We start from the raw sequence: 15,048 nt of genomic DNA, 5'->3' as shown, positions 1-15,048 counted from the left end.
GCGATTAGTCAGCGTTATTAATCTGCTTTATGGCCCAGTTTCCCCAAATGGGTAATTGCTCCTTCATAGCATTAAAATCTATTTAGAAACCTAGGTGTCTGCAGGAGAGGAAGATGGCTTGACAGCTGTTGAAAATAGATCCCCCCACACCCATACAGGGTCTCATTTAGTCCAGGCTAGCTTCAAACTCACTGCAATCCTCCTGCCTCAGTTTCCCAAATGCTGGGATTACAAGCATAGGGCATCATACCAGCTGTGCATCTGTTTATTCCTTGTGCCTCTCCTTGCCAGTTTGTCTTTCCTAACTCTTCTCATCTTTCAAAATAAGAAATTTTGTATTGATTTCATTTATTTATTTATTTTTAAATTCTATTTCTTGTATAAGGCGGTTAGGATAGGTACCACGGTTAGGATGTGGAGATCCAGAGGGCAATTTTAAGGAGTCATGTGGGTTGTGGGAATCTAACGCAAGTCTTCAGCTTGCAAGCTTCTACCCGTTGAGCCATCTCGTCCATAGCCTTGTGGGTCTGGGTGGCATCCTGTCTTGCTAAGATTGCAGAACCGTGGCTTGGTATTGATTCTCAGACTTGGGACTCTTTGAAATTTGGGTTCAGGAAGACTAGCAGAGGGCTAATCAAGCATAAGTCCCCTGTGGAACTGCCTGTGATCCCCAGGCAGAAGTTTAAACCAAATAAAGGCTCTTTCAAATTCCTAGGTGCTGACTGATAGAGGCTCCTTTGTTTTGTTTGGGTTTTTATCTAGGCTGGTGTAGAGGTCTCTAAACTGGAGTCCCCCACTGCTTTGTAAACATTTCTGGCTGCCAGCTGCTGTCTCCTCCCTCTGGAGAACTGGAGGCTTCCTTTGCCTTTGATCAGATCTTATCAATGGCTGCTGGTGTGGGCGGTCAGCCCGCAGGCGGAATAGACGGGAAGAAAGGCGCTCCCTCAGGGGTAGGCTAGGTTAAACTCACCCTGACTCTCAAACTTGGTTACTTTGAGGCTGGTTTGTAATCCCTGCAGTGGGAAGAAGACGAGTATCGGAAGACCAGCCTGAGCTACATAGTAACTCTGAGGCCAGCCTGTAGTTCCATAGTAAACTGTCTCGTAATACAAAAAAGAGAAAGCAGCCAGTGTTTAGAAGTCTTTGTTTCCTAGTAGGAGGAGTTAAGAGGTTACAGTTCTGAAATGTGTCAAGGACTGCACTTGACTGCTGACTTGGGACCATAGCTTTGCCACCCTAAACTTGATCCCTCTGAGGAAGAGGCAGCTGCTGCTGCTCTGTGAGCCTAGAATCTGCAGGCTTGCCTGTCTGCCTGCCTGTAAAGACCCCGTATCAGGCTTCAGGGTCTCTTCTAGTGGGTTCTTGAGTTACGGATGGGTATTTAATTTTTTTTTTCACTGTTCCTCATTTAATTTCAGGAGAAAAGATTCCTTACAGCAGGAATTACACTTAAAAAAATCATCTTTATGTCTAAACAAACAGAAAGGAGAAAATTTGACTGTTCACTAGATACTGTGTGCTTTTAATAGCTCATCACTGGTAACACATTATAATCAAGAGTAAGTTAACAGGCTAATATGTAAAAATGTGACTTTAATAGGTATGCAGACCAGCTTGCTAGAGAAGCTGACCAAGATACATTGAGGAGATACAAGTGGCCATCTAGAGTTTCTATACTTCATTCTTTTTGTAGAATATTTATTAAGGTTGCTTAATATACAATTTTCATTTGACATTTTGGAAGTCCTTTATTGTAAAGATAATCCTTTTGTCTGGCAACAAACAGCAGCCACAGCGGTCATTCTGGACCTCCACGCTGGATGAAGTCCATTTCTTCTTGAGATATAGGTTTCCTTCTGTATTTCTGAGGTAGTGTTTTTAGTATTTCTGCAGTGTCTGGTGGCCCCGGATGCACCAGCAGATCTGGGGCTATGCTTCCTTTAGAATGCTGTGAAATTACAGAAGAGCGAGAGGGTAGCCCAGCAGATCTCAAAACGTCTGAGGCACTGAGTTTAGGATTGTCTTTTCTGTCAGGGAACCTTATTAATGGAGTATGTGGCTTCACTACCTGCACGACCCTGCTGGCGGAAGCCATCTTGCTGCCCATCGTGACCCCCGAGCAGGGGCAGCTTCTGGGGCGCAGGCGAGCGGCAGAAGTATCGGGAGTGGGAAGCGTGGGGCGGAGCCGGTGTGATGTCCGGGTATTTAATTTTTTAAACTCCATTTGCTTATTGTTGTATTTTTGTGCACATTGGCCATGTTCATATCAAGACACGGAAGACAACTCGTGAGAGTCCGTTCTCTCCTCCACCATGTGGGTCCTGGGGTAGAAGAGCTCAAGCCATCAGCTTTGACTCCAGGAACCTTTACTCACCAAACCATCTCGCTGCAGCTCCTTGGGTTTCAGATACTGCCAGGGCCCTGCTGTGTGCTCTTCTTGGTGTGGCAGCTGCACCTGCATTGCTCCTGTACGAAGGAAATAGAGAAGCTGAGGGCAGAGCCACTTTTCAGCAGTGTGGGAGGCACAGGTTCTAGGTCACTATGCACACATTGTAGCCACCTTTAACAGACACTGGACCCTGGAGGAGCCCCAATGTTCATACATGAGGTCACAGCAGGTCTGCAGCTTAGGTTTCCTTTCTCTCTGTCACTGGTATATTTGTAGGATTGCTGCTCATGATATTTTCTGACTCCATGTAGCTCCTGGATGGTTGGCTGGTTGGCTGGCTGGTTTTATCACTCATGCATGCATTCTATGTTGGGAGGGGTTGTGAAAGTATGCCTTGGCACCTGTGCACACGTCAGAGAAACTTTCAGGATTCAGTTCTCTCCTTCTGTGTGGACTAGGGCACTGAACTCAGGTTGTCGGGCTTGATAGCATCTTTCCCCCACAGAGTCATCTCACCAGCCCCTCACCTCCGTCCTGTTTTGGGATCTGGCCTCAAAAAACTCAGTGTAGTCAAGGACAATCTTGAACTGATTGTCCTGCCTCCATCTCCCAAATGCTGGCATTACCAGTGTGAGCTCCCATTCCTAATTTGTACAATACAGGGGATGGAGCCTGGGGCTTGGAGCATGCCAGGCCAGCACTGCACCAGCTGATCTACATCCACACTCTGGGCTTTGAACTTGTATCCTCCTGCTTCGGGCTCTTGGATAGTTGAGTAGAGAGAATTACCAGCCCAACTTGGATGACAGTGAGACTGCTTTCAGAGACCCTGTGTTTATTTCTGTGGGCTTAAGAATGTTCTGGTCTCTGTTTGATTGACTTGTGCCGTCCATCTGCCTTTCCAGCCTCCAGGCCTGCTACCCTTTCACTTTGCTGAGCTGTCAGGCTGGAGACTTGACACTGTTTATAGTTCCAAGTACCTTCGTGTCATTGATGATTAAACCCTGAATAAACAGCTGCGGTAGCATTACCGACAGCTGCATGGGCAAGGCTGCTGCAGGTTTGGAGTGTGGCATGTGGCTCCTTCCTGTCTGTTCTTTTTATTTCAAGTGGATGAGAAATGTTACTTAGAGACAGTATTGCAGGCACATGCCTTTCGTCCCATTGCTCAGAAGGCTGAGTCAGGGTGGCTGCAGGTACAATGCTAGCCTGTTCATGCCTCAGAAAATAAAACACAGCATTTTGGGACAGACACGAGTTTGTGGAGCGCTTGCATAGCATGCCAAACCCTGATCCCATCCCGCGTGGCGTTCACACTAGCACTAGTTGTCACCAGGTCCATCCCGCATGGCGTTCACACTAGCACTAGTTGTCACCAGGTCCATCCCGCATGGCGTTCACACTAGCACTAGTCGTCGTTACCTGGTCCATCCCGCATGGCGCTCACACTAGCACTAGTCACCGCCACCATCAGAGTCTCTCACTAAACCTGGAACTTGCTGGGTAGGCTTGACTAGCGAGCTGGCCATTGAGTCCCAAGGCCTGTCTCTGCCTCCAGCCCTGGGATTACAGGCGCATCCTGCTGTGCCTGGCTTTTGACTTGGTTGCCAAGAGGACCTGAACTCAGGTCCTAATGCTTGTGTCCCTATATCCCCCAGCCACCCCACCCCAGGGACAGAGGAAAGTATCCATTACACAGTACATTATGTAATTCAAAGTAATGAAAGCAGTTTCTGTCTGGTTTGTATTTCATCTTAATTACATCTCTGTAGTGTGTATGGACATGTACATGTGAGTATGTTCGTGTGAGTATACATGTGTGAATATGCATGTCTGTGCGTTCAGAGAGGCCACAGAAGGACCTCAGGTGCCTGCTCTATCATATTTACATCGTATATATGTCTTCAGTCATATTTCTTGGGGCAGGGTCCCTCACTAATCTGGTGGTCAGGATGTCCAGGTATCCTCCTGTCTCTGCCGCCCACAGTGCAGTGCTGTATGTCTGCATGAATCCAAACTCATGTGCTCCTGTTACCCAGCGCAGCGAGTCCTTTGGAGAACAAAACATGGCTTTTGTCCTTCCACCCTGTGGGACTCGGGAGTCAAGCTCAGGCCATCAGGTCTGGCAGCAAGTGCCTTTACCTGTGGAGTCATCTCCTGGCTCTCCAGCCACCTTTTCTGTGTTGTACACAACGTTTCATTCTGTAGCCCAGGCTGCCCTGGAATTCACTGTGTAGCCCAGGCTGGCCTCAGGTTCACTGCCACCTTCCTGTCTCAGCCTCCCAATTCTGGGATTCCAAGCTTGTGTCACCTCTCCCCATGAGAAATGTCCCTCATGTGTAGTGTGAGTGCGCTGGCCCTCGGTACTAAGACAGAAAAGAACTGGAATTCAGGGCCAGGCACTGTGACACATGCCTGTCCCCTTAGTATTTGACCAAGGAAACTGAGGCAGGATATTGTGAGTTTGAAGCCAGCCCAGGCTAGTTCAACCTCCCATCCCACCCCAGATATACACACACACAGGTTTTAGGGACACAGCCAGGGCCAGTCAGCTACCTAGAGAGGCAGAGTATCATGGCCATTGTCCTTCCTTTTGAAACTTGCCCCACCCCCTTTTTAATGTGTTTTATGTGTGTGGTTGTATGTGTCTATGCACTGTGTTCGTGCCTAGTGCCTGTGGAGGCCAGAAGAGGCTGTGAGCGCCCGCGTAGCTTAATTATAGGTGGTTATGAGCGTCTCGACCTGGGTGCTAGGGTCCTCGGGTCCTCTCGAGAACACCAAGCACCTCTATCTGTTGAGGCACCAGTCCTCTGCCCCCCCCCTTTTTTTGTCCAGGGACTTTCCAGTCTGACTCTCCTGGTGTTAGAATAACAGGCACGAGCCAACTTCCTCCAGGTTTTTGTTTTGACTTTTACAGGAGCTCTTTTGGTCTTAGGTCCTCATGCTTGCATGACTGACAGAATCATCTCCTAGCAGTGTGCTTTGGTTTTGAGAGGTTTTTAAGTTGTTATTATTATTATTATTTATTGGGGGGGGATCAGAGAACTCTGGGGAGTCAATTCTTTCCTTGCCCATTGAGTTCCAGGATGGAACTCGGGTCATCAGGCTTGTCTAGCAAGTGCTTCTACCCTGAAAGCCATCTTGAGGGCCCCATTTTGTTTGGAGAGGGGGCCACACCCTGGAGCCCTTGCTGGCCATGTTGTTTGCACAAGGTAGACCTTATAGGCAGCACAGTGACTGGAACACTTTCTGACGACACCAGCCATTCCCATGGCTTTAAAGTAGCGGGTACAAGGCAGGTGTTCTCGCTTCAGCCGGCTGGCCTTCCTCAGAGAATCAGATCGCTGCCGTCTTCCCCTGGAGAGCCAGTTGTGACCAGCTTCACACCTGCAGGAGGTGTGAATAGGTGTGGAGATGGCCTTGGGGTGGGTGGGACCAGCACACACACACACATACACACACACACACACACACACACACACACACACACCCTTGAGTGGCCTGGACTGTGTGATGGTTAATCTTGAGGTCAATTTAGTGGATTTTAGAGCCCCTGGAGGGCTTACTTGTAGAAGGCAGTCTGGAATGCACAGAGTCCACATGTGTAAACCCTGTGTAGTGGATGTGTGTCTGTCTTCGAAGTGCCTGGGAGGTGGAAGCAGAAGGATGGGGATTTCAAGGTCATCCTTGGCAAAAAGAGAGTTTTTTTAGGCTGCCTGAAACCCCGTCTGAAAAGGAAAAACCAATAGCAGTAGAATCACAGTGGAAACAGACCTGTCTTGTCTCCAAGGGAGCTCCTGCAGTGGGTTAACTGAGACCCACCCTGTGGGTGACAGCACTCCACAGGCTCCGTGCTGCATGGATACTGAGCTGAGCATTTGGTTCTCCGATGTCAGCCTCAGAGCACCTCCTAAGCCGCAGGTCCTGGGGAGTGTTTGGGTTACCTCAAAGACAGTCCTGCCGCGTCATTTGGGTTTATCCACTCATGATCTTCAGTCTGTGCTCAGTCTTTTCTGTTGTTTTCAGCTGTGGGAAGGTTTGGAGCCACTATTTCTTGGACTACTTTTCACACACACACTGCTCCCCAATTTTCTGTTCTGCTAAGGTAAATCCTTGAAGTTATGTCCTTGTGGCCCATGGCTATAGCACTTTCAGTTTCTTTATTCTGTTGGCGAACTAGCTTCAAACTCATGACTGCCTTTTACTTCCTTCCTTAGGTTTATTTGTTTCTCGGGCATGTGCATACCACAGTGCATATGTGGAGTCAGGACAGCTTGAGGGCATGGCTCTCTCCTTCCAGTCTGTGATTTAGGGATTGAATTTAGGCCATGAGGCCTGACTGAAGTGCCCCTTTGTGCTCAGGCATCTCACCAGCTATTTTTGTTTTTTTGGTGTTGCAGGAACCCAAGGCCTTTTCCTTGCTAGACAAGCACTCTTCTCACTGAGCCACACTCCCAGCTCTCTGGGTTGCTCATTCTTGAGGTTTCAAGTTATAATTTTTGATTATAAGATTTCCCTTCAGGTTCTTTTAGCTTCTATTTGTTCACTGAGATATTAAAAAATGTTTTGCTTTGTTTTGTTTTTAAAATTCTGTGTATGTGAGTATTGTGCCTACATGTATCTCTACACCTGGTACCCTTGAGATCTCCTGGAACTTGGGTTACAAACAGTTGTGAGCTGCCATGGCAGTGCTGGAAGTTAACCTGGGTCCTCTAAGAACAGCCATCTCTTAGATTCCTATCTTCAAGTAGCTTTTTGCAGAGTTCACAGTGGCTACCTTGAGGTCCTACCTCTTTCCCACCAGCAGCGCCCCCTCTTGCTGTCTGAGCTTTCGCTTCCTTTCAGGAGGATGCAGGTTAATGCCCAAGACTTAGATGGTGTGCTCCAGCAGCTGCCCTTGGTCACCTGCTTTATCCTGCCACATGCTCACGTGGGACTTCACTGCTGCACTGCTGGTCGCTGCTCCCACGCTGTGCTCCTGATCCAAGGGCACAGTTCCACCTGTGCCATCCCCTGGGATTCTTGCCAGTGCAGGACCCTTGCTTCCTGTTTCTTTCTGTGTTGTTCCTTCCCCAAAGCCATACAGACACTGAATATACCTTTTTGTGTTTTTTTTTTTTTTTTCCCAAGGCAGGATTTCTTTGTGTAGCCCTAGTTGTTCTATATATAGAATAACTATAGACCAGGCTGGCCTTGAGTTTACAGAGATCTAACTTGCCCTGCCTGAGTACTGGGACTAAAGGTGTGCTCAACCACCACCAGGCAACACTGAATATTCTAAAGCTTCATAAATGGCCACACCTTTCCCAACCTGCTGGTGTTCTGGGAGGGACTTGTTTATAGTCCTAAGAATTGAACCCAGTGCCCCCTACAGGCTAGGCAAGCTATTCTGCTGTTGTGAGCTATACCCCTCATGTTCTCTTCACTTTTCATTTTGAGACAGGGCCTTGAAGCTGCCCTGTGGCCGAGGCAGGCCCGTCTGTCACTGGGATGATAGGCATGTGCCCCAGGCTCAGTGGATAGGATCGGACTGGACTGTGCTGGGCTAGGAGAGGTGAACAGCCCCACATATCTGCAGCAGCGGTTATATCGCTGGTTGTAATTTCTTCCCTCTGTGCATGCTGGTGCTGCTGCCACTGCTGTAAGGTGTGTCTGTGTCAGCTGTGTACGAGTTGTTGTTGCGTGAGTCGTCTTGAATGTCACTGCTGCCATAGCGAGTCCCCATGCTAGACGGCCTCACTAGAATCTGCCAGGCTGGGCTCCCAGCCACGCTGGCCGGTGTACTGATGCATACTGTGGTTGGATTATATGGCGTTAGTCCTAGTCTCGAACTTTCACCTGTCATTAACCCTTAAGTGACACAATGAACTTTTTTTTTTAAATTTGTTTAACTTTATTTTATGTTTATTGGTGTGAAGGAGTCAGATCCCCTGGAACTAGAGTTACAGACAGTTGTGAGCTGCCACATGGGTGCTAGGAATTGAACCCAGGGCTTGAAGAACAGCCAGTGCTCTTAACCATTAAACCATCTCTCCAGCCCCTGAACTTTTCTTAAATATTCATCCACTGTTAGTGGTGGTGAAATTAGTACAACCACTATGGAAATTAATTTGGAAACTTCTTTAAAAATAAATGCCCAGCTATTTTAACTCCTGAGCACATTCCCAGAGAATTGTATACTCTATTTTAGATATATTTGTGACCCCATGTTTAATGCTGCTCTGTTCACTGTAGCAAAGAACTGGAATCAGCCTACTTGTTCATCAAAAGATGAATGGATAATGAAATTTGGTACACACACAAACACACACACATACTGGAATACAATTCTGCTCTAAAGAAAAATGGAGTTAAGCTAGGTGGTGATGGCGTACGCCTTTTATCCCAGCACTCAGGAGGCAGAGGCAGGTGGATCTCTGAGTCTGAGGCCATCCTGGTCAACAGAGCAATTTCCAAGACAGCCAGGGCTACACAGAGAAAACCCTGTCTCAAAACACATCAAAAAAAAAAAAAAAAAAAGGAAGAAAGAAAGAAAAGAAGGGGGAAGAGAGGAAGGGAAGGAAGGGAATGAGGGAAGAAAGGAAGGAAGGGAAGGAAGAGTTTAAAATGTTTGCAGGGCAGTGGATGGACTTAATGTGTACTATTCAGCGAGGTCACAGATTTCAGAAAGAAAAGTGCTGCATGCTCCTGTGTTCTCCCTTATCTCATCAACATGTTCATATATGTGACCTAATGTACGTGTGGGTGCCGTGTAACATGAAGAAAAGAGAACAGGAGAGGCTGAGCATAAATGATGAGGAAGGACCGGATGGCAGTGGAATGACTTATGAAGGAGAACGTGACGCTCTTTCTCTGACTCTGACACGCATTGTTTGGTTTGGGTGGTGGGTAAGTGCATGAAACACACTTGAAACTGGAAGTGTAAAATAACGTGAAGTGCCACAGCGCTCGTTCTGAACTCTTTCTAACTGCACAGAAGTTGGTTAAGTTGCATAGACTTTGGGTCTGGTTAATTTTGGTGTGTGATGTTTTTATCTATTTGTAAGGTTTTTAAAATAAAATGTATAAAATTACAAAACATCGATTCTCAAAAGTTTAATTTGAATATTTGTTAGTGCAGTGGGGTGCCCTGGATTGGAGGTCAGAGGACAGTTGTGTGGAGTTGGTTCTCTCCTTCCACCTTTGTGGGGCTCTGAAGAGCCAACTCCGTTCACTAGGCTTGCCAAGCAAGTGTCTTTACCTGCTGAACCATCTCTCTTAGATATTAAGTATGTGAGTAGTTCCAGTCTTGTGTCCATAAGGGCTCCTAGATGACAGTGGAAGAGACCACTGGTGAGTGTGTGTCCCGGGACCTGGGGAGGGGCAGGAGTGACGGGAGCAGGAACAGGCCCTTGGGCTAATAGAGGACCAAGTCCAGGGAGCAAGATGGAGGCACAAGGATACACTGTCCAGGGAAGGCAATGTCAGCCTCAGGGACGGGCAAGTACCAAGAGAGATGGATCAGGGGACCTGCTCAGGACATGGTCAGAAGGGTGTGACACCAGCAGATGTGGGAAAACACAGAGGAGAACTGGAGAGGGCAGAACTGCAGTTGTCCTGGTGGGTAGTCGTACACACAGGACTTGCGAGTTTATACTTTTGTTTTTCAGATAGGGTGTCATGTAGCCCAAGCTGGCCTTGAACTTGCTATGTTGCCAAAGGATGACTTTGAACATCTGTCCTCTTCCTTCCACCTCCCAAGTGCTGTGGTCACAGGCATATGGACAGCTTTTATGTGAACATTTGCTCTTTGTGACTCAGTTTCCCTCTGTTGAAAGTTGGAATGGGATGGAAGCTGGTTGCTGCTTCCCCACAAGCCAAAGGAGCACCCAGAGCCCCCACTCTGTCTTCCCTTTCCACTGAAGCGGAAATGAGCAGGATCTGAGGGACTGGAGGTGACTTAGTGACAAGGAGTGCTTGTGGTGCAAGCCTGAGGACCTGAGTTCAAATCCCCTGCATTCGCCCTGTGTAGAAAAGCTGGGCTTGGCTGCAGGTACCCCAGCCATGTGGGGAGTGGTTCAGTGAGAGACCCTGTCTCCAGGGCATAAGATGGTGAGTGATGGAGCATATCACCCATCATCCCCTTCTCATCTCCTCTTGGACACACATGTGCACACACCACAGATATATACTTATACATGCTCATACACACATGGACTGTGGCTGCCTCAGCTCCCAAGAACCACTGCATCTCTGCTGGGGTGCAGTGAAGGGATGAGATTTGTTTCCACGAAATGAAACTCATTTCCTTATTGTCTGTGGACCTCTGCCAACAGGGCTATGCTGTCTCCCAGGAACACTTGCTTTCTTTGCTTCCTGACCCCAACTTCTTCCATACTGGTGGACTTAGCCAACTTCCCCTACCGATGCCAGATAGGACTGGGTGGGGCTGTAGGTAGAGACTGAGAGCTGCCTACAACAGCCAGTCCTGTCCCACCCACCTGGGTTCCAGCTCCTGGGCTGGGCTGGGCTGGACCAAGTCTGGGCTCTGGGCAGTTTATTGGGCCTGGCTGTCCTTTCCTTATTAGGAAGACAAGCCTGGCTGGCCCAGGGCTATAGAGAGAAAGCTCCCTGGGTATATTGAGTTGGGCTCTGCCTTGTTTGAACCAATGGAGCTGCTGTTTTTTAAATAGCAAAGGCTTCTGGATCTTTAGATGGGACACAGGAAGAGAAGGAGTCTCCAGCAAAAAGTTGTGTCTGGCCTGTGATGCTGAGCTAAGAGGTGAAGCCATCACGTGGCTCGCCTGGAACATTATTGTTCCAGGAAACGCTGCTCTCATTCCAGACTGACAGGCTCTGCCACCGGCCGCCCTCTGGGCTGGCTGTGTGGAGATGCCTGGCCCTTTCTGGGAGGCTCTTCCTGGCTCTGCATTCAGCTCCCAAAAGGGTTTCCTGAGCCAAGTTGGACATATTGGTCCTGGGCCTTTGGAAGTTGCCAGAATGGAGAGTAGCTTGTCTCTGCTCTATGTCCTCCATCTGAGGCTCCAGTGATGCTTCCTCCTGGTCCCTTCTTTGGTGGCCTGGCTTTACAAGAGTGGTGGCTTTTCCTGCAATGTTCTGAAATGCATGTTTACTTAGAAAATGCAGCCAAGGGATCCAGAGAGCTAGAATGTTTAGGGTGTTAACAAGTTTACAGTGCTCAGTGCACGCATGTCTATGTTGTATGTATGTGTTCGCAGCAGATATTACAGGCAAATAATAGCAAATACTAGTTTTTATAGTACTAGAGATTGAACTCGAGGCATCACACATGCTAAACAACCTTTCTTTCACAGAGTCTCTATTTTTACACACACTCACTCACTCACACACCCTTACCCTCTAGCTTTTGTTTCAAGATAGCATTTCACTAGTTTTACAGGCTGCCCTTAAACTCAAAGGCTATCAGCCCAGGCAGCTCTTAAATTAACCACCCCCTTTTCAGCATCCCAAGTACTTGGATTGACAGGTTTGCACCATAAGGCCCAACAGCTAAATGCTAGTTTTTAACTATTATTATTACATGAAATTCAAGATTTGGGCAGAAGATCCTTGATGTTGCTAATTGTTCTAAAATAAGATGACTTGACTTCGTGAGGAGCTGAGCGCCAAGGCAAAGGTTAGTCTCCACCAGAGCAGCTCATCATCCTCATGGGAGGAGCAGGGGTGCTGCTGTGCCTTGGTGGAGGGCCCTGGAGCCATATGTGGTTCTTTGCGCCCTCCTGTGTCCTCAGTTTGAGTCTCAAGTTTGCATGCCCACAATGTACCTGGGGGGCTGGGTTCTTCCTGTCTGCCAAATGTTCCTGATTTATCAACTAAGTGAGTCTATTAAACATACACATATTTATTCTAGATTAACCTGGGTTTGTGTGTCAGGGTTTGCTTCAGTTTTTAGTATTATGTGTATGAAGCCAGGTGTGGTTGCATGTGCCTTTGATTTCAGCACTAGGGAGTCAGAGGAAGGCGAATCTCTTGGGAGTTTGAGGCCAGCCTGCTCCAGTGAGTTCCAGGACAGCCAAGGCTATTTACATTGGAAGATGTCTTTAATTATATGATTTGCGTATGAGTGTTTTGCCTGTATGTTTTTTTGTTTTGTTTTTTTTTTTCCTTTTTTTTTTTTAAACCATGGGTGTTGGGTCCCTTGGAATTGGAATTACAGACAGTTGTGAGCTGCCATATAGGTGAGGTGCTGGGGCTTGAACCCAGGTCCTCTGGAAGTGCAGTCAGTGCTCTTAACCCCTGAGCCATCTCTCCAGCCCCCTCCTGTATGTGTGTATTACATGTGTGCCTGGTACCCTTGGAAGTCAGGATAGGGCAGATCCCTGCTGCACTGGGGATACAGAGTTGTTAGAGCCACAGTGCTAGTGCTCGTAATCAAATCAGGTCCTGAGAAAGCAACAAATGCTCTTGATGCAGCCCCACTCTCTCCGCTGTCAGGTGCAGTCAGCTCCCCTTCTCCGTGTTGTTGGGGCTGTGACTGTCCCTTAGCTGGGGCTCTACCGTGCTGGGTTCCGAGCCCAGGGCTGCCTGTGTGCTAATGCACTCTTCCAACTGAGCGGGCACTCAGCCCGAGCTTTGAATCTTCACAGTTGTTTTTAACTACAGTCTCAAGCCTGAGCTGGCCTCAAACTCATGACAATCCTCCTGCCTCGACTTTCTGAGTGCCGGGATTGCTGTTAGACATAGACCACCACACCAGGCTTTCACCTTCTGGGTGCCACCAACTCTGGCAGTTTTGTAAATGTTCCCGAAAGCATGCTTTCTGGAGGAGATTCTCTTTTGGGGGAAAGGGCAGGCTAAAAATGCAGATTCCCCAGAAGCTACTGGTGTGACCACAAATTCCCCAGGAAGGCAGCACAAGACACCTCACACCAGCACTAAGCCTAGCCACAGTGACCTGCCAGTGTGTGTACTTTGGAAATGCTGGGTTAATCTGTGCCCCCCCACGTGTATGTGTGTGCGCGCGCACGTGCATGCCTGGGTGTGTATGCCACAGTACAAGTGTGGAGATCAGAGCCCAGTTCTTTCCTTCCACCTGTGCATGTGTGTGTGCGTGTGCGTGCTTGGGTTTGTATGCCACAGCACAGATGTGGGCATTAGAGCCCAGTTCCTTCCTTCCACCTGTATGTGGTGGGTTTTAGGAACTGAACTCAGGTTGTCAGGTTTGCTCGGCAAACACCGTTACCCTCAGGTGCTCTTTTTGCCTGCTTTTGGCCCCAGCCTGGTATAGTTTTCGGCCGGGGCGGGGAGGGGGCATATGGTTCTGTTACTGTCTCACCCTTGCAGAGCCAGCTGCAACAAATGGAGACCAGTGGCTGGGAGCTCTTGCTTCTGCCCCCTGGTTTTAGTCTTCTTACACCTTCCCTTTCGCGTTGTGACTCAGCACCATGATAGGTACCTACAGTGCCTTTTATATGCATGTTTGTCTGCACAATGGGAAGGCTGTGCATGCGTGTGTACATGGGTAGAGACTATAGGCGGACACCAGGTATCCTCCTTCATATTATACTTTCTGCCCTGAGTGTTTGAGACCGGGTCTTTTACTGGGACCTGGGCTGGCCCGTTTGGCCTCTCATCTCTGCCTATCCAGTGCTGGGATTCCAGAGTGCGCTGCAGTGCCTGGCTTTTCAGTGTGAGTTCGGGAGGATCTGAACTTGGGTCCTCAAGCTTGCATAACAAGCACAGCGTGCTAACCCACCTCCCCAGCGTCAGCTGACAGAAGGTCTTTTACATGAAATACGGTAGAAATTGTGAGAATTCTCTGCTTTTGGAGCTTGGTAGGTGAGCACTGCTGTTCACTGTAGGCTGGGGACTTGATTCAGTTTGTAGACTGCTGCTTAGAATGCCCGCAGCCCTGGGCTCCACCCCAGTGTTCATGAGCTGTATGTGGAGTGTACACTTGAGATCCAGCACTCAAGATGGTGGAGGCAGGAAGATCAGGTGTCCATGGCATCCCCAGCTACTTAGAGTTGAAAGCTAACCCAGGTTTATGAGGTCCTGTCTCAAATAAGCCACTTCCTGGCCCAGCTGTGGTTATCCTTGGCATAGACAGAAGGTAAGTCCTCTAGCCTCTGACACCCTGGGGAAGCACACTGAAGCTGTGCAGAGCATGAAATAAAGGGAATGGGGGGAACTTCCTGTGTCGTCATGGTCTCTGTGCCCAGCCCCCTGCAGAGTTTCTGGCCCTCTCTCCCTCCCTTAAGCTGTTCCCACACAGAACTGAGCCAGGCCAGTCCTTCACTGGGTCAAAGCACGTGGCCCCACATAGCCTCTGAGAGCTCTTATTACCACGCTTTCCCCTTCCCGAGTCATTTGTTCCTTACAGGAAATGGCCTTTAGGGGACAGACTGCAGCAGTGGAGACTTCTGGGAAGCCCACATTGCAAGCCGTTGCCATGTTCCTCCCTGACTGTCATTTCGTGAGAATGATTGAAATGACGTTCACTGGTGGGACTTAGGCTCATATCTGTAGCTCCACAAAGGTCCAGTGACCTGGGAGGGGCCTCAGGTTTCTCAATGTATTGAACCGATTCTCCTGCTTTAACCTCAGTGCTGGGATTCCCAGCATGCACCACACACCCCATTTGTGCAGTGCGGTGAGGGGGCCAAGGGCTCCAGCTCTTTTTCAAACAAGGTTTGCCT

The 15,048-nt window shown here is 48.6% G+C and overlaps 2 protein-coding genes across 3 annotated transcripts in view; one reads left to right on the top strand and one right to left on the bottom strand.

Annotated features, from left to right (window-relative positions):
* Positions 1–15,048, top strand: part of Foxk1 (forkhead box K1) — a 70,105-nt gene that overhangs the window by 20,517 nt on the left and 34,540 nt on the right. The window lies entirely within an intron of this gene.
* LOC126514333 (alpha-ketoglutarate dehydrogenase component 4-like) lies at positions 1,574–2,195 on the bottom strand. The gene has a single exon (XM_050163179.1). It carries the CDS (start codon positions 2,105–2,107, stop codon positions 1,799–1,801), a length of 309 nt encoding a protein of 102 aa, XP_050019136.1. The 5' UTR covers positions 2,108–2,195; the 3' UTR covers positions 1,574–1,798.

Source organism: Alexandromys fortis, unplaced genomic scaffold, assembly GCF_014885135.2.
Source record: "Alexandromys fortis isolate MF-2015 unplaced genomic scaffold, M_Fortis_MF-2015_v1.1 scaffold_144, whole genome shotgun sequence".
Classification (NCBI taxonomy): domain Eukaryota; kingdom Metazoa; phylum Chordata; class Mammalia; order Rodentia; family Cricetidae; genus Alexandromys; species Alexandromys fortis.
Note: the sequence above shows the minus strand (reverse complement) of the source record. Positions and strands in the feature narration are given on the sequence as shown.

Coding starts and splice junctions, on each gene's coding strand:
- LOC126514333 (XM_050163179.1), bottom strand. CDS start 2,107: ATGGGCAGCAAGATGGCTTCCGCCAGCAGGGTCGTGCAGGTAGTGAAG.